The 18,149-nt window shown below is 39.8% G+C and overlaps 1 protein-coding gene across 1 annotated transcript in view; it reads right to left on the bottom strand.

Moving 5' to 3' along the window:
* The window catches only part of LOC309700552 (adhesion G-protein coupled receptor G7-like), a gene marked incomplete at its 5' end in the record, with an annotated part of 37,901 nt that extends 26,313 nt beyond the window's left edge, over positions 1-11,588 (bottom strand). Inside the window, 9 exons of the mRNA XM_082524151.1 lie at positions 1,344-1,492; positions 3,595-3,683; positions 3,810-3,950; positions 4,095-4,204; positions 4,291-4,312; positions 5,431-5,522; positions 6,197-6,935; positions 7,843-7,979; positions 11,561-11,588. Of these exons, the coding sequence (XP_082380277.1) occupies positions 1,344-1,492; positions 3,595-3,683; positions 3,810-3,950; positions 4,095-4,204; positions 4,291-4,312; positions 5,431-5,522; positions 6,197-6,935; positions 7,843-7,979; positions 11,561-11,588 (1,507 nt within the window). The remainder of the gene's footprint in view (positions 1-1,343; positions 1,493-3,594; positions 3,684-3,809; positions 3,951-4,094; positions 4,205-4,290; positions 4,313-5,430; positions 5,523-6,196; positions 6,936-7,842; positions 7,980-11,560) is intronic.
* Between the last annotated feature and the right edge of the window lie 6,561 nt (positions 11,589-18,149).

Genomic DNA, 18,149 nt, shown 5'->3' with positions numbered 1-18,149 from the left:
ATAATATCGTAGCCATCCCAGTATAAGGAATGTTCGCTGTTGCATTTGCAAATGAATGGCACAGGGGAAGAAAAAAAGAAAGTTTAATGCAGAGATGCAGAGAAAATTAACATCCCAGTGGTCGAAAAACATGCTTTTGCATTTTGCGAATGAGGGATAGAGAAAGAGAACCTGGCATCCATTTGCTGCTGCGTATTGCAAATGAAAGATGGTAGAGCAGTTTTTTTTGGCAAATGATAGATGGCAGACAACGTGGCATTCAGGGGACAGAAAAGCATGCTGCTGCATTTAGGTAAGGAGGGATAGACAAACTGGCAACCTATTGTCCATAATTTTTTGTTTTTGCAAACAATAGATAGATGGGACTGACATCCTGGAGGCAGAGGGGTTCACTGCTGCTTTTACAAAAATAGATCCAGAAAAACTGGAAACTCAGTTGCAGAAAACCTTGCTGCTGGTCACACTAGGTCAACCAGCCACTCCATATCAACAAAATCAAACAAAATTGGTGTCAGTCAACTGTGCTATATTTGTGCTGGTTTGTGCTGATAAAACATTTGTTTGTGCTACCATCATTTTAAAGACATGAATTAAAGTGTATACAGGTCATCCAACATCGACCAGCCCCTTTCTTTACTGTTGTGAGAAATAAACCAGCATTGGATATTTTTTTAGCATGATCATACTCTTAAAACTAAAAAAAACTAACATATAATAGTTGAAATAAACTGCATTCTGTTGGAGAGAAAAACTTCGATTTGACCTCAAAATGATTTATTAGCTGCCAGCCGTGTTTCCCAGGTGTTTCCTCTTGCCCTGTGTCCCTCTTGTATTTAGTGTCTGCATCTCCCTCTGTTCATTATCACATTCTCCCTCATCTCTGGCTGTCTGTTCTGTTTGTCAGTGAAATTCTTAGGTTTTCCCACTTTAGTTTCTATTTATTCTGTCCACCTATAAAGATGTGGTTTTTTGTAAAGTTCTGCCTGTTGAGTCTGATTTATATCCTGCCTGGCGGTCACAGTGACACTTGACAAAATCAAGGTCCCCATTTGTAACTCTGTCACCACTGTCCCATAAAAAAATACACACAGACACGGCATTCAAAGTTTTACAGTTTCAAGACTCCCTAAAACAACAATTGTTCCTTAATTTGACACACACCTGTGGATCTTAAATCTGTCTGAACAGATATGCCCTCAATGTTAAATTTATTAAGGTATTCGTACTGCTGCCAGAATGTGTCAAATTTGACCGAAACTGTATGTTGGGGTTACCTAGTGGAATATGTTGTGATAAAAAAGCAGCACACTTTGCTGGGTTTTTTGACACAGTTTCTCACTGACCTTTAAGAGAAGTGAACTGGACTCCCTGAGTGCCTGCAGCAGAAATCTGTGCTGACTGGACCACCAGGTTTGGCTGAACTATCTGAGATTGAGATGCATTGAGATTGAGGCTGAGGTTCACAGAGAGCTGATCCAGAGTCACCGTCAGCCTGGAGATAACATACAAAAAGCATTGTCATTTCTAATGTTCAGCTGCCAGTCCCTCTGAAATGTAATACTTAATCATTTTAAAGCACCAGGTTTATTTTTAGCAATTCTAAAAAACAAAAAATAAATAAACAAACAAATACAACAAAAAAACAAAAACACAGTTGTTTAAAATTAGATATCTATACACTTTGAATCCTATCAGCAAATTATGATACAAAAAAAATCACTTCTTTTAAAACAGATCCCCCCCCCAAAAAAAAAATTGCGTAATTTTGTTTTCGGTCGATATATTATGGGTTATTGTTTAAACTTTCCAGCAATGGCTTTCAGTATAACAGACCTACACTCAGAGGAGAATGGCCAGCCTGCTTTAATTGACTGGAAGTCAAATAACCAGTCATTACAACCAGGGTATGCAGAAGAACATGTTGGATGCCACTCTAGTCAGCTAAGAACAGGAAACTGAGGCTACAATTCAAAAACTCACCAAAGTTGGACGACAGAATGCTGGAAAGATCTCATTTGTTTTGATCAGTCTTGATGACATTTAGATGGCAGGGTCAGAGTTTGGTATTGCTACTAGTCATGACCATCCCTTTATGACCATAATATGCACATTTACCCCAAGTACATAGTTTCCTCTAGGTCTAATAAAGTATTCTGATTCTGATGTACCCATCTTCTGATTGCTGCCTATAGTAAGATAATGCGCAAAGCTCAATTCATTCAGTTCTCTGTACTCAAATGGCCTCCACAGTCACCATATATCAAACCAATATTGCACCTTTAGAATTTGCATTAAAGGTGTGAAACCAAAAACTCTTCACCAACTTTGTGATGCTGTCATGACATCATGGGCCAAAATCTCCAGCACCTTGTGGAATCTATGAAGTTTTTAAGACAGTCCAACCTGGTACAATCAAGCTATATTTAATGAAGTGTCCAGTGACTGTATTTGTTTAAACAATTGTTCCACAAAAAGAGAATATTGAAAAGGGTCTAATTTAAACCAAACACAATAGGAAGTGTGACCAGGAGATATTTTATTTTGTATTCTTATAATCAGCTATCATTGATTAATCATTTACCATTGTTGAATCAGTTGACAGAATAATCTTTGAATCACATCTATGTTACTTTGAGCAAATATTAATGCATACAGATGATCAGTACTTGGACACCGGCCTGTCTGCGTTCAGTTCTGCACGTACGCCGGCCTGTAACAACACACACACACTTAATAAGAACAGAAAGGTCGTCTTAGGACAGTCTCTCTGAGAGCTACACTATCACAAAGTGCACAATGTAATACACACTTGTTTTTCTCTAAAGTAGCAGTTGATGTCCATATAAGGAGAACGTTTTGAGTGCGAGGAACTGTTATCATTGCCAGTAAGGTCTAACTGTGTGACGTCATAATGACTATAAAGCTTTCTGTCTTTGTGCAAACGAAGAAGAAGTCCGGCTCTTCCCACACTGTAATGTGTGTTTTAATAAATGATCTGTGCTGACCCAAACTATATCCCAGTCGTAGTCTCTTCCTCAAAATCCGAACCATGACAATTCTGGTGCCGAAAAACCCGGTTTGAGGAGGGACAAATGGAGCTTGGCTGGGGTATAAGTGGTGTCAGACGGACAGCCAGGAGGCCGACTGAGTGATGGGCCCCGAAGTATGAGAGGTAAGCACCGCCTGTTGATGGATCTCCAAAGGTGCTGAATTGGAAATTACACTAAATTAAATGTTCACTCAGTGGGGCTTCTGTTCTGTTCTGATCTTGAGTAATTAGTTTTAAAATAGGGCATATTAGTCTGACTAAATTCATTGCTGTTTATTTTGGGGGTGAATTTTGAGCTAAGAGGTTATATGTGTTTAAGACAATACGGTTTAAAGTGTTTGATGCCAGACAGTAAATCGGTAGTGTAGGAAATTTGGTTGATCTGTGCTGACCCAAACTATATCCCAGTCGTAGTCTCTTCCTCAAAATCCGAACCATGACAGAAGCTTCATATAAGTAAGATAAGATGACACAGATACGATGAGACATGAGAACTTAGGAACCTTGTAACCATCAATATAGATTTTATTATTTGTTTGGTTTACCCCAGACTTGCGTTTTTTGCCTTGGTATCATCTGGCACAGTGGCATTCAGCAGCTGACTTATTGTTGCTACTGCTGCCACCCTGACGTTCTGCAGAAACAAAAATATGAACTAAGATTAATACGTTACATGATTATAAATCATGACCAAACCCTTGTTAACACTGATTTAAAGCTTCATTTCTTTTTTTTCTTAAGATTTGTTGAATGTTTGTACCTCTGTGGCGTTTGCAGACAGCAGCAGTGTGTTGGCGATCTCAGCTGCTGCTGTAACATTTTCAGCTGTCAGCTCTTCTGGGTTGGATGTCAGAATCTGAGTGCTGGTTGCCAGCATCTCTAAATCAGCTGGACTTGTGAGCTGAAAGAAGAAAGACAATCTGGATTCCTCTGCATGGGATCTCAAAGCTGCATTTCCACAGGATTGCCTCAAAGCAATATTCTTAAACCTCAGTTATACAAGACTTTCAATCTACCTTCAGATGAAAAAAGCTGCACTTCTTACATTTTGTTGTATGTCACTGAGTGTCAGGTTACACTGGAAGATCTGTGGATGGCTGAAATTTGCTGATCCATTCATGAACAAGCATCTGGTTAAAGCCCGAGGTTTACCAGCTGAGTGGGAATAGTAACAGAAAGAGAAGCATCACTACACTGTGCTGTACCTGATAGAGTGATGTTGGACTGAGGGGATGACTTACCGCTACTTGTTCCTACTTCACACTTTTCATTATGTGTCCTCTCGCCACTGCTCTACTCCCTCTACACTTCAGACTGTGTGGCCACCCATGGCTCCAACACCATTGTGAAGTTTGCTGACGACACAGTGGTGTTGGGTGCCATCTCCAACAACGATGAGGCGGCCTACATGGATGAAGTGAAGAATCTGGCATCGTGGTGCCAGGACAACCACCTCCAGCTGAACGTCAGCAAGACCAAGGAGCTGGTGGTGGACTTCAGAAGGGGTCAGCACAGAGACTACAAGCCCATCATCATCAATGGAGCTCCAGTGGAGAGGGTGCAGTCCTTCAAGTATCTTGGTGTCCACATCTCCTCAGACCTGACATGGGCTGCCCACATTCAGGTCCAGACCAAAAAGGCCAGGCAGCGCCTGTATCACCTACGACAACTGAGGAAGTTCAGGGTCTCTCCAAAGATCCTCAGGATTTTCTATACAGGCGCGGTGGAGAGCATCCTCACACAGAACATGACATCGTGGTTTGGGAACAGCTGTGTGAAGGACCAAAAAGCTCTCCAGAGAGTGATCCGTACAGCAGAACGCTGCTGCAGGATTGCTCTCCCCCCGCTTCAGGACACCTACACCAGGAGATGCCGGACTAGAGCAGCGCAGATACTGAAGGACCCGTCCCATCCTGGCAACAAACTGTTCCAACTTCTGCAGTCTGGTAGAAGGTTCCGCATCTTCCGGGCAAGGACAGAGAGACTCAAGAAGAGCTTCTATCCCCAAGCCATCCGTGCCCTAAACACACACACCCGCCCTCTCACATCATCTATAATTGACTGAGACAGGACTCTCTTCCAGACACTCTAAACCAAGGCACAATGTACATTTCAATTCCTTTAATTTTAAATATGTTTATATTGTCTATCCTGTAAAATAGTCAGATGTCTATTCATATTAATGTACAGAATTCACCTGCTTGCTGCTACTACTGCACATTCACCCAGTGTATATACTATATGTCTGTATATAAATATATATAATGTTCTTCCTCTACACCCCCCCCCACACACAATTTTTGCACATGTCGAGGAGCGTGTCAGGCTACATTTCACTGTGTGTTATACTTGTATAACTATGCATGTGACAAATAAAGAACCTTGAACCTTGAACCATTAGAATATGCAAACCGGCCACTGAGTGTAGAGTTGAACGTGAATTGTCCTAACGTCTGTTTTTTGCAGGAATTGTCTAATACAAATCCATAAAAATACAAACTGTGTTTTAGAGAATTATGTCCGACTCTGAAAAGAAAACAATACGTAGTGATTTATATTTTTTAAAAAAAAAAATCACAACAAATGGATGATGCATGCTCAAGAGCAAAAGAATATTGGCATTCAGATAACCATCTGTCATTGTTTGTTTACAGCTGAGATGGGTCTGTGCTAGTTTAAAAGCTGTGTCTCACAATAAAGTCAAGACAGTGCAGTTGACAAGCTGATGGTGTTTTCCTGCATCCTCACATCACTGAAATAAATAATTCATGTAAAGTTTAATGAAACAACATATTAAAACTGCTTCATTGGTACTGTTCTCACAAATATCAGATCTGTTATTAAACCATGTATTGGTCAACAGAAAAACTTTGGCTGCAGATAAATCCAAGATGACAGTAATGTAATCAGACTGAAGGGATTTTGAGTCATCTTTGTAGCATAAGCTGTGGATAAATGAGATTAAAATACAAACACAATATAATTTGTTACACTACATGGACTTTTAATTTACAAATCACAACATCTTGCAATAAAAGAGGTAATTTATTGCCAACAACCAGTTTCCAAATATTTTTAATAATGACAAAGTTATTGTCTATTGTCACCTTGTAACAAAATTCAGTCTTTGTTATTTTTTTTTCTTAGTTTTTGAACATGTCTCTCCGGTCAATTCATCAGGACAGATGCAGACACCATCCAGGTTTTTCCCACCATTAGAACAATTCAGGAAAGTGGTGCTAAGAGGGGTAACCGTAGTTGGAGATGTAGTAGTAGTAGTAGTAGTAGAAGGTATAGTGTGAGGTTTAGCTGCACTAGTGGGAATTGTTGGGGAAGCAGTATCAGGAGAGGTGTATGTAGTAGTATTTTCATGAGTTATAGTAGTATTAGCTGTAGGAGTTAAAGTAATGTTAGTGTATGGACCTGTGTTAGAAGTAGTATTAGTGGGAGCATAGTAAGTAGTAGGCATTTGCTCAGTCATGGGGTTAGAGATAGTATAAGGGCTGGTAAAATCTGTGGTTGTAAGAGCAGGACTGGTAATGGTAGCAGAAGTAGTTTGTGGATGTTCTGATGTGACAAATTCTGTTATTAAAGTATGCTCTGAGTTAGCTGTTGGATCAGTGCCTGGTGGACTGGTACATACATTAAAAATATTACATAAAGTGGTATTGTTAGGAACTGTTATAGTTGTACCCTCTGTTCTAACCGTTTGTACTGTGGTAATATTTTGTGTAGTAGTAGAATGATCAGAAACATCAGTAGGAAGGAGTGCAGTAGCTGCAGTATCAGGGATGGCTGCTGTTCCAGTGAACTCTGCTCCTGCTGTGAAGGAGGCTAAAGGAATAGCTGTGGGAAACACATCAGAATTACAATGATCAGTTTGAACCTAACGATATTAACATGCTTTTGTTTAGCATGTAGAATATTTACTGTACTTGGCATGAACTTATACCATCTCATCTGTAGTATTAAACACAATACCCAGCTGAGGCTGATTCAGATAGTTTTACAGGTGCTGGACATTAAAATGATCTGATGGTGGCAGTGCAGGTAAAATCAGGACTACTCAAGTCATTACATTTCACAGTATGTCAATGTGGAGCCCCTGACATGTCACTGTAACTTGTGGAGAATGAGACTAATGATCCTCAGATCTTCTACGTGGAATTGCAACCAACTAATAAAATTTTACTTAATGATGATGCCTGGGCTGGTCCAATGGAGAAAGTCAGAACTATATTAAACCCTTGGTAGTACCTACGGCCATTTATCATCCACAGCGTTTTTTAATATTAGGCCATTTTCACTGTGTTGAATAGAATATAGCCAAACCTTCCAACCCTTTTTTTTTTTCATTTTTCTTTAGAATTGCCGTCTCCGTTTATTCGATTAGCTTAAGGTGGCTAAGCTAAAAACCGCCATCCACATGAGGTCCTAGAGCCATAAATCGCCCCATTGAAACCCTTTATAAACGCTATTTTTCGCTATTTTTCACTGCACAATTATTACCGTTAATATCTGTGTGACGGCTTAGGTTTCGTTTTCATTCTGGACTCAAGGCCTTAGAATTGTAATTTTTTTATTTGGCCACCGGGTGGCGCCCTTGCTCCACATTTGATCCCTGCTGGAAAACAGCGGGCTTCTTGGAAAGACCTGCGGGAAATGAAGCCTCATTTCCGGCGTGCAGCAGCGGCCTCGCCCGCTGATCGGACGGGACCATTTTTTGGTCCCTAGGACCACGAGAGGGTGCATTTTTTTTTTTAGTCAACAGGAAATGACGTATTTATTGTCACGTGGTATCGGACGTGTGGGCTGGAAAAAGCAGTCCCCAGTGATCGTGCCCCGGTGATCGTCGCGACGTACCCCGGCAACATGCACTTATTTCGGCCTAGAGGAGGAGCATTTGCCGCCTGGAGACCATTTTCTGGTCCTGAAAAAAAAAAAAAAAAAAGGCGATCGAAATGACTGTTCGTGCCAATCTTTAGTCCATCTAAAGGCCTAATTATAATAACAATTGAATATTACCTCAAATGTTTTTTTTGGAAAATATTCAAGTTTTATGTTTTTTGGGGCAAAAAAAGCAGTGCGCTCATGTGACCAAACCGGGATATAAAGGGTTAAAATCCGCGAAATGTAATTAAAACTTGACATGAATATTTCAAGGAGAAGTAGGTCTAAAAGATTGGCTAATTTAAAGTGGAATAAAATATTAATATAAAAAATTTTTATAGCACTTTTTTGGGCGTGGTCGATTGGGACCGATAGTGTGTGCATTTTATGAAATGCGCTCCTGCAAAAAAAATAAAAGGCGATCGAAATGACTGTTGGTATCAATCTTTGGTCCACCCAAAGGCCTAATTAAAAGTACAATAAAATATAACTTTCAAATGTATTTTATGGAAAATATTTAATTTTTTCATTTTTTTCGCCAAAAACGGCCGTGCGCTCATGTGACAAAACCGGGATATAAAGGGTTAAAATCCGCGAAATGTAATTAAAACTTGACATGAATATTTCAAGGAGAAGTAGGTCTGAAAGATTGGCTAATTTAAAGTGGAATAAAATATTAATGTATAATCTTTTTATAGCACTTTTTATGGCGTGGTCGATTTTTGGCTCTAGGACCTCATAAGGGGTACGTTTTTTTTTTAGGTACTACCAAGGGTTAAATTAACCTTTCATGTTTTATAGCGTTGCACTGCTGGTTATGACTATGGGAATGGGTTAGGCACAACTCTCCTCCCCTGCAGTCTCAATAAAGTTTTCTCATTGACTTCTTCTGAGACAGACGATATTTGATTAAGGGGTGGGACTCTGACTACAGGTGGCTTTCATGTGAGCAGTGATAGTTGTTCAAGCTAGAGTCAAATTCTGCTTTATTGTCAAAGACCATATGTACAGCCATACACAGAAATTTGAAATTGACATAGCCCTCAGTGTACACTAAAACAATATAAAGATAAAAAATAAAATAGGAGTCTTATGTACAACACAATACTATACAATTATATAAAGAGCAAGTTTGTGTGCAAGTGGGTGGGGGTGAGGGGTGGGGGGCAGTCAGTGAAAAGCCAATGGTGGTGGTTCAGTTTTGTATGGGGGTTCAGAGGGAAGAGGTGAATGCAGGTCTCGAGTTTGTGTGAGAGAGCAGCGAGAGAGCCATGGTAGCATTGCAATTTCAAATTCCTCTGTATGACTTGTAACAGCAGACTGGCGAAGAAGGAGTGGCTAGCAGGTCCGAGCGAGCGTGTGGTGTGGAGGTTAGCCGAAAACTCGAAGCCAGTCAGTTAAATCAAGCAACAGACCTTTATTCGTTGTCAGCAACATAAGACCATACAAGCCAGGTCTCCACGGCTCTACTCTGTCCGTACATACATGTCGGTAGTCGCCGGCGCCAGGCCGTTACAAGTGTGAACAGAACACGAGCTGCATGAAATTGCTGCCACGCTATACTGACACACACACCCACTAGGAGACTCCCCCAACTACTACAATAGTAGCCCCCAGCCCCCCCGCACAGAGGTGCTATAACACAATAAGGGTTGTTACAGACTGTATATATGGTCTTTGACAATAAAGCTGACTTTGACTTTAAAGGTCCTGTAGTGGAATCAGATCAGCAACACAGGTTAAAACAGCAGGCTTGCTACAGCTGGAAATAAGCACAGCTGCACATTCTGAACCACACCAGAGTAGTCTATGCAATGACCTAAATGTCAACAATACCTGGAGTCGTGCTCACAAGCAGCAGCTGGATATTGTCAGAGGTCAATATTATCTGTCCTTTCTGTGCCTTCAGGATGTTATAGAGTAAAGTGATTAACACGGTAATGGCCTCTATAAACAAGGAAATATAGCACCAATGTGATAAATGGAGAACATCAAACATCGGTGAAGCTCACAGACTTGTGTTGACTTTTATGTGATACAGAGGGAAAACATTCAAGTCAACCTTCATAACCAGATCCTGGAACGTTCTCCAGTTATAGCAGGCAGCTGTAAAACGATGAGTGATGGATGCATTACTTTATGTGCAGTCAGTGGTCATGGAAAAGAAGTCCATAAAAAAAATACTCACTGTTCTAGATACTTTGATCATTACAGTATGATGTCACTGCTCCAAATTAATTGTAAACAAAACTATGAATGTTATAGACATAGTGCATGTTTGTAGGTTGTCCTCCTAGTCGAGTGGCAAATCTTGACGATACTTTATATAAACATTGCCTAGGGCACTATGAGCGCCGACATCTATATGCCGTATAAAATAATATAATATATACAAATGTCACGATCTTATATGTTTGCACATTTGACAGTTCAAACAAGCACCACTTTGTTGTCTGCTGGGTGGGCAGCATCAGTGCCAAAGATACCAGCAGAATCAACAAACAAATCCACAAGTTTGGAAACATCATTAATTAGAATTTGGAGGCATTTGAGAGAGGTCACTGAACAAACTGCTCTCCATCATGGATAAACCATCACACCCACTGCACTCCACACTCTCCCTCAGACTGACACAACCTCACTGCCAAAAAAGAACACTTCAGGCAATCATTCCTACTATTTTCTACAAATCTGCATAACAACTTTTCATTCTGTTACAGGTGAGCACACCTGTCAGGCATAAGGTCCTAAACATATATTTGTATTATACCTTGATGCAGCTGTTGATGCATATTATTCATTAATGTAATTTGCACTTTCCTCTTGAAACAACGTTAGTCTTACTTGATTACTGACTGTTTTCAATTACAGTTTCTTTTAATGCTTTTTTTTGGTGGTGGTTGGGGGGGGGGGGGGGGGGGTATTACTGTTGTAAGTATATACAGTGGCTTGCAAAAGTATTCAGCCCCCTTGAACTTTCCCACATTTTGTCACATTACAGCCACAAACATGAATCTATTTTATCGGAATTCCACGTGAAAGACCAACACAAAGTGGTGTACACGTGAGAAGTGGAACGAAAATCATACATGATTCCAAACATTTTTTACAAATAAATAACTGCAGCACTCTCTCATAGTATAGTTATCATTTGTTGCGTTTTCTTGACTTTAGTATGTCCATTGTGGGAACAAAAAGTATCTATGAAAAGGTATGTCAGATTAGAGTGATGTGTTGTAGCACAATGTATCATAGCATACTACTACTACTACTGATACTAATTATAAAAACAATGACACAGTAAAAGAACTAAAACAATGAAATTACCACTATTAACATTCTTTTACTGAGATAATTATCATTAAAAACTGTATTATTAAGTCTGAAAAAACGATGACAAAGAAAGGCAATGCATTTCATAAGTTTTTTGATATGTTGTGTGTGTATATATATATATATATATATATATATATATATATATATATATATAGCAGTTGTTTATGTGCATTAATTCAAACTTATCTATGAAAAATTAAGGAGAGTCGCATTTGAGTTGGTTCAGTTTTAAGTGACGAATTAAGGAACTGCCAGCAACAATCAGAAAAGCTCAGTTTTTCTTACCCAGAGCGAAAACAAGCCAGCCATCCATGATGATGAGCAGCTGCACATCAGGTTTCCCATTTGTCTACTTTGGTAATATTTTAAAGACGCCACTGTGTGAGTCTGCGTGAAAACATTCAGCTGAGTTACTCTGCTTTACAATAAGCCATCAAATTATACAGCGCCTGATTGTTTTACTGCATGTTCAAGAAAAGGTTCCTTATCTTTGTCCATAAGTTACCTATAAAGAAATTCAAACTGCAGTCCAGCTTTGTAGAAGGTGCTCAATTAATAAATATGGTGTGATTTACTGTACAGAATGTGCACTGAGTGAAACCTGAAGTGTCACTGGTAAATCTAAGCTTCTCCAAACTTTTAATATTGTTTTTATTTTTATATTAAAACTTCATAGTAGAGCTGGGCAATATAAGATTTTTTCATATCACGATATGTTTTTTTCATTTCAGGCGATAACGATATCTATCACGATATAAGCCAAATAACAATATTTGTAAGATTTAAATGTGAAATAATCAGCAGCTTGTTTTTATTTAAATATTTATTTCCCATAATAAGTTCATCCATTAAGCGGACGCGAATGGATGGATGAAGTTCAACAGGGTAGATGTACTTAAGGAACATGAGACCTTTTCAGATAAATAAAAGGCAAATATTGCAAACTACACAAAAGGCAGCCGCTAAAGCGTTTAAGTTTCAAAATAGAACAAACGAAATAGACTAAATTGTCAATTCCACTTAGAAACAAAATATTAATTCTAAAAATAAATCTTAGTTTGTTTTACAGAAGAACAGACAAAACTGACTAACTTTTGTCAATATCAAATAAACTGAGAACTAAAAGGAAATTCTCAATCTCTCCTTGTTGTATAGCTGAGCTTTTCAAACAGTTTTAACAGTTACTTTAGTCTGACAAAAGCCGAATGACGAATTAGAGCTTCCAGTCAGAGACTGAGGCTACGTCCACACGTACACGGGTATTTTTGAAAACTGAGATTTTCCGTTTTTGTTTTAAAAAATAATCCCGTCCACACATAAAGGCAGAAATGAAGGAAAACGCTGCTGTGAACCAGCAGGTGGCGCTAGATTCCTAACCGTGCAGAAATGTTGGCCAATCAGAAGTCTAGAAGCCTCGGTGGGAAAAAGTAAACAAAGCTGGGGCATAGAAGCAGAACAGAGTCGTATGTGTGGAGGGACAGTAACTGTGTGTATATGTAAGCATTTAAACACTGCAGAGAGTAGAATTAACAGTAACAGTATTGTAGAAATTCATTTCACCGAAACAATAACGTGGCGCACAGTGTGACGCATGCACCAGTTTATTGTATTTCCAGACTTGTTTTCAGCACAATTTACAGTGCACGCTACTCTGTTTTTTGTCAGACTTGAAATAGCCGAAATACCTTCACACTACGGAACTTCTGTGGCTCTTCCGTTCGACAATCTCTCCGGCATTGGAACCATCATCTGTTTTCTCTTCGGTCACGCTCGGTTGATTTTTCTAGTCGGCACACTCATTTCCTCCATTACCCAGGCGGTACGGTGGCTGGCTGCTTCCCAAACAAATACACATGTGCGACTTGGCACTTGTGCTGTACGTAACAAGTCACGCGACGTGACGCTGCGGCTGTGATTGGTTCGGCTCTGCGCTACGTAATTTGGATTGCTGACCTTTTTTTTTTTTTTTTTTTAAAGAGGACAAGAGCGGCGAGGTCTATCGCGATAGTTTAATTTCTCTATCGAGTAAAAGTTATATCGCGATACATATCGCTATCGTTCTATCGCCCAGCTCTACTTCATAGACAATGAGCTATCAGAATTAGTTTCGACTATGGAGCCTGAGTGTGTGAATAAAACACAGGAAACCAAAGTAGAGCTCAAAAATATATATATTATGTTTGTTTTGAGAAATGTATAGACAGATGTACAAAAAAAATATGCATATATATCACAAACAGAAATAATGTTGACAATACAAAACAGCTTATTAGGTTCCAAAAGGAGGTGGGATGAGGTGTAGTCCAGTATGAGATTTAGTTTAGTTACATGGACCTGTGATAGGTCATGTGTCATAGTTAAATTCAGTCCATAGGTTTACGATTCCTACCGCAACGTAGCGGTGGTCGGGTGGCTCGCCATCCCGCGCTGATCAGGGCTGATCGCGGGAGGAAAAAAAAAAAACCTGACCTAAACAAGGTCAAAAACATAAATTATCATTCACCGAAGAAAATGAAACAGCATTCTACTGCTGTGACAAAATAAATACATAAATCCATAAATAACAAAGACAAGTAATTAATACCATGTTTCATACACCAAACCATCTCTTATAATGAATTTCATTCAACATACTATTATAGAAAAACATTCTCATGGGTCCCATCAAAGTATATCAGCAATAAAGCTAATAAACATTATCCAAAGTTACTCAAGTATATTTACAAAACTCATTTAACCACAGGTGTTGCGCAACAGATTCAATAATCTCAATGGAATTTAACTCCATTCAAAATCTCATAGGCCGTTTTGGCATTTCACCAGAAAAGTAACAAAAACATCCAAAACTGACAAAACTACAAAAATCAAATCACTCGTTCAACTCTAGATACGTTAAGTCAACATTCGGCCATAATGGAATAAACAAAAACAACAATATTCAATAAATAAAACTAGTAATTGCACTTACTGTCGCTAGCCTAGCATTAGCTTACTGGCGTTTTAGGATGTTCGATCGGGGCTCCGCATTTTCATTAATTGTGACAAAACAAACAAATAACTCACCGTTGAGTCGATTGTGAGGTGGTGTAAAGATGAATGAATCGGCCGGGTTATTGCACGCTGTCAACTGGTCTGCAGTGTAAAATTTGTCATATCTGACAAGTACGTCAACCACAGGGACAACAGCAGCCAGAGGAGGGACATGCAGCTGATTGACCCGGAACTTATATAGGGTTCATTCCCGCCACAATAAAGGGACTGGCGGAAGTGGGGTCAGAAGTTACCGTGGTTACACTCAGGTCTTTTGGACTCTGTGGTGGCCTTAGCCATCTTTTACGGTGTGGTCTGCTGGGGTGGCAGCATCTCTGCTGGGGACAGGAAGAGACTGAACAGGCTGATCCGCAGGGCCAGCTCTGTTCTAGGATGTCCTCTGGACCCAGTGGAGATGGTGAGTGACAGGAGAATGGTGGTTAAGCTGTCATCCCTGTTGGACAACATCTCCCACCCCATGCAGGAAACACTGACAGCACTGAGCACCTCCTTCAGTGGCAGCCTGCTGTGTGGGACGGAGAGACTTCGCAGGTCTTTCCTCCCCACTACTGTCAGACTCCACAACAAAGACTTCGCAACTGACCAAACACACACATCCACATATGTGCAACAGCAATAACACTAAGTGCAATACTCTTTTTCTGACAATGTTGTACTTTACACAGTTGTATATAGCATTTGTATTCTATTTTATTCTGTTGTATATAGTGTTTTATTTTATTCTATTCTATTGTGTACAGTATCTTATTCTTATCCTATTCCAGTGTTTTTTCTCATTTTTGCTATGTAACTTTGCACTGTCCACTTTCTGCTGTGACAAAACAAATTTCCCACGTGTGGGAATAATAAAGGTTATCTTATCTTATCTGATTATCATAGAGCGATAACATTCAATAAACTAGTACTCAGTGGTTTGTAATGTTAGTTAGCAGCAAAAACATGCTGACCATGTTAGTGGTTTCACATAGTTTCATCAGCCATCAACACTAACTAATATATCTCTTCACTCTACAGCAGGAGAAGGAAAAATATAAATTATTTTAAATACATGCTGCAAGTGTTTTTATCTCCCATTCTCACCCCGAGACATAGTGATTGATTTCTCACTGAGCAAATACGCTGATCACTGTTTAACCTTTCATTCTCAGTTTGTGTTTGGAGTTTACTGCTGTCTCCACAGCGCCCCCTGGTGTCCACAGTTTGTTGGTCATGACCCAATTGGTGTCCGTTTCCCACAGCTGAAGCTCACAGATTTATCAGGAACTTATAAACAGCAAACATGAAATTAGATGTCAGCTGTTGTTGTTAATTTATTATTAAAAGGCTGTTCTCTTTCCATTCTAGCTGAATGCAACATGTGGACATTAAAATCCATTACTTCAACCATGAAAACAGGCACACACACCAAGAACTAAACAGTTAAAAGAGTTTCAAATTTCAGATTTTGAAAGGATTGCCATAAAACAACAACTTAAGTCTGCATCTTTTTTATTTACATCATCTCATTGACTGGATTACTTCATATCAGAAGTGACAAAAAATGAAGCCCAAATATAAGTAAAGGACAGTGTCACATCGAGATACTTTTTCCCCTGCGGACATATTGATGGATGTTATGATTTCCAATTGTCTTCTGTAAGAAACTGTTATGTTTGTGGTGTGATACACATGTAATAACCTGTTATATAGTAACCTGTTTGGTTGTGTTCCTGCTGTTGCCTGGAAACTTTTACAGAGCTCAGAGGGAGAGGTCCCCCCTACATTTAGAACAACCAGGTAGAAAACTATAAAGTTTTTGAACCTCTAATTAAACTATGTTTATAACTGAATTATTCAGCTGCTGATTCAGGACAGTCTTCCTCGTTTACCTGAGCACAGAGGGGACACCTTGGTGTTCCCGTGCATCCTCAGCGCACTCCAGTGGATCACGCAAGGCAGGGACTCTGTGCTGGCCGACCTGGCCAAGTCGACATTGCCGGTTAAACAGAGTGTCACGGCCAAAGCTGCTCCCCTCCGTGAGGCCGCCGAGATCCACGTCCTCATCACCGGAAGCCTCCACCTGGTGAGCGGAGCACTCAAACACCTGGACCCAGCAAACATCTCTTATATTAGTCCATGTTTTATCCTTTGAATCCGCTCTTGCATTATTAAACTCAAAAAGTAGCGCGCATCAGGGGTGGGCATGGCCAAAACAACAAACAAAACATTCTAGTCATGAAATGGAACTGACTTACCTGTAATCAGAAACCCAAAAGAAAATACAGGCCTCTTACCTGTCTCTCTAACCTAAACGGGAGAAAAAGGTTCTAAAAGAAAACTGCATCCCACCCCTACAGCTACTAGATCAACAAAAAAGGTCTGTTCACACTATTTACAATATATACAATGCAGCCAAGCTCTTCTCATCACAGAAACACATTCACACAGCACACTACAAGGCACAGGGCTAAATGCACAGCTCGTTTGAAGCAGGATGTAGGCGGGGCTGCCAGTCTGGACGGGCCACAATAAGGCCGGTCCACATTCTCAAGTACGCGAGTCTGGACTAGCCAAGAATGCACGGGAGTACGGACTTGCCAAGGACGCGAGCACGGACTCGCAATTTGTACAATTGGAACACCAGCGTACTTGATGATGTCGCAGGTCCGGAGTCCCCCCCCCCCGTCTAATTTAACTGTGATTAATATATTATGAAGCTTAACTTTAATCTCAGCCAAACCAATTTACTCAGGAACAAAGGAAACACTGAAATAAACCAAGAATTAACATTTAGAAGTGATCTAAGTGACTTATATATCATGTTTAACCTCAGTTGCGAAATCTCAGTTAATAAAACTAGTGTACATGTATGCCTTAATAAAAAGAAACAGGTGAGATGTTAGAACACCTTTATTTTTATTTTAGTGAACACTCAAAAATTACAATAGACAGCTGCTGGGGTTTGGAAGAGAACTGAACACATATTTAAAATATAATCTGATTATTTTGAAGCAGCCTTCAAAATCTCCACGTATTAACATTATTAATGCTGTTTTTGTTCCAGGTGAAAATCTTTCCTCCTGAATTGAAATATATCTCAGCCAAAATGATTTACTCAGGAAAAAATAAAACACTGAAATAAACCAAAAATTAACATTTCGAAGTTACCTAAGAGACTTGTATATCATTTTATCCTGAGCAGCAAAAGACAGCGGGGGGATTGACAACGATGTGCCGGGAGTCTGCTGTTGTCACCGGCTAATCCTCGACCTCCCAGTCTGCTATGGAGCTGGTGGGTAACAGACGTCTCAGAAAATGTCGGAGCACGTTTGGAAATATATGATATCTTGATAAATCGAGCAGATGTTTGAAGTTTACACAGCTACATTCTCGCTTGAAAATAACTTAAAAGTTTATTTTGTGACCCAGAAAGAGTAATATTTAAAAGTTTTTAGCCACGCTCGTCCACCATTGCCGCGTTTGAGTTTTGGGCGAAATGCATTCTGCGATATTTAGCTGTACCAAGTCCACACAAGTCACTACCAATGCATGTTCGATAAAACAGCGTTCTTGGCTTGATGCGCACTTTGAATTGTAACAGTACTTGGTCTCCGACTGATGACGTATCACGAGTACACGAGAACGCAAGTACGCATAAGTACGCATAAGTACGCATATTGAGACAGGCCTTCAGGCTGTGTCCCAATCCAGTGACCGCACACTTTGGAGTACGCGCAGTTCGCATACTATGTACGGTGTGTACTAGGAAGTACAAGAAGTGCAGAAGTGAGAGGCTTGTGAAATAGGACGGTCTACCCTTCAAATTTGCGTCACCAGCTGTACC

Source organism: Aulonocara stuartgranti (assembly GCF_965226115.1).
Source record: "Aulonocara stuartgranti genome assembly, chromosome: 23".
In the NCBI taxonomy this organism is placed as follows: domain Eukaryota; kingdom Metazoa; phylum Chordata; class Actinopteri; order Cichliformes; family Cichlidae; genus Aulonocara; species Aulonocara stuartgranti.
The sequence above is the reverse complement of the archived record's forward strand: the minus strand, read 5'-3'. Positions and strand labels throughout refer to the sequence as shown.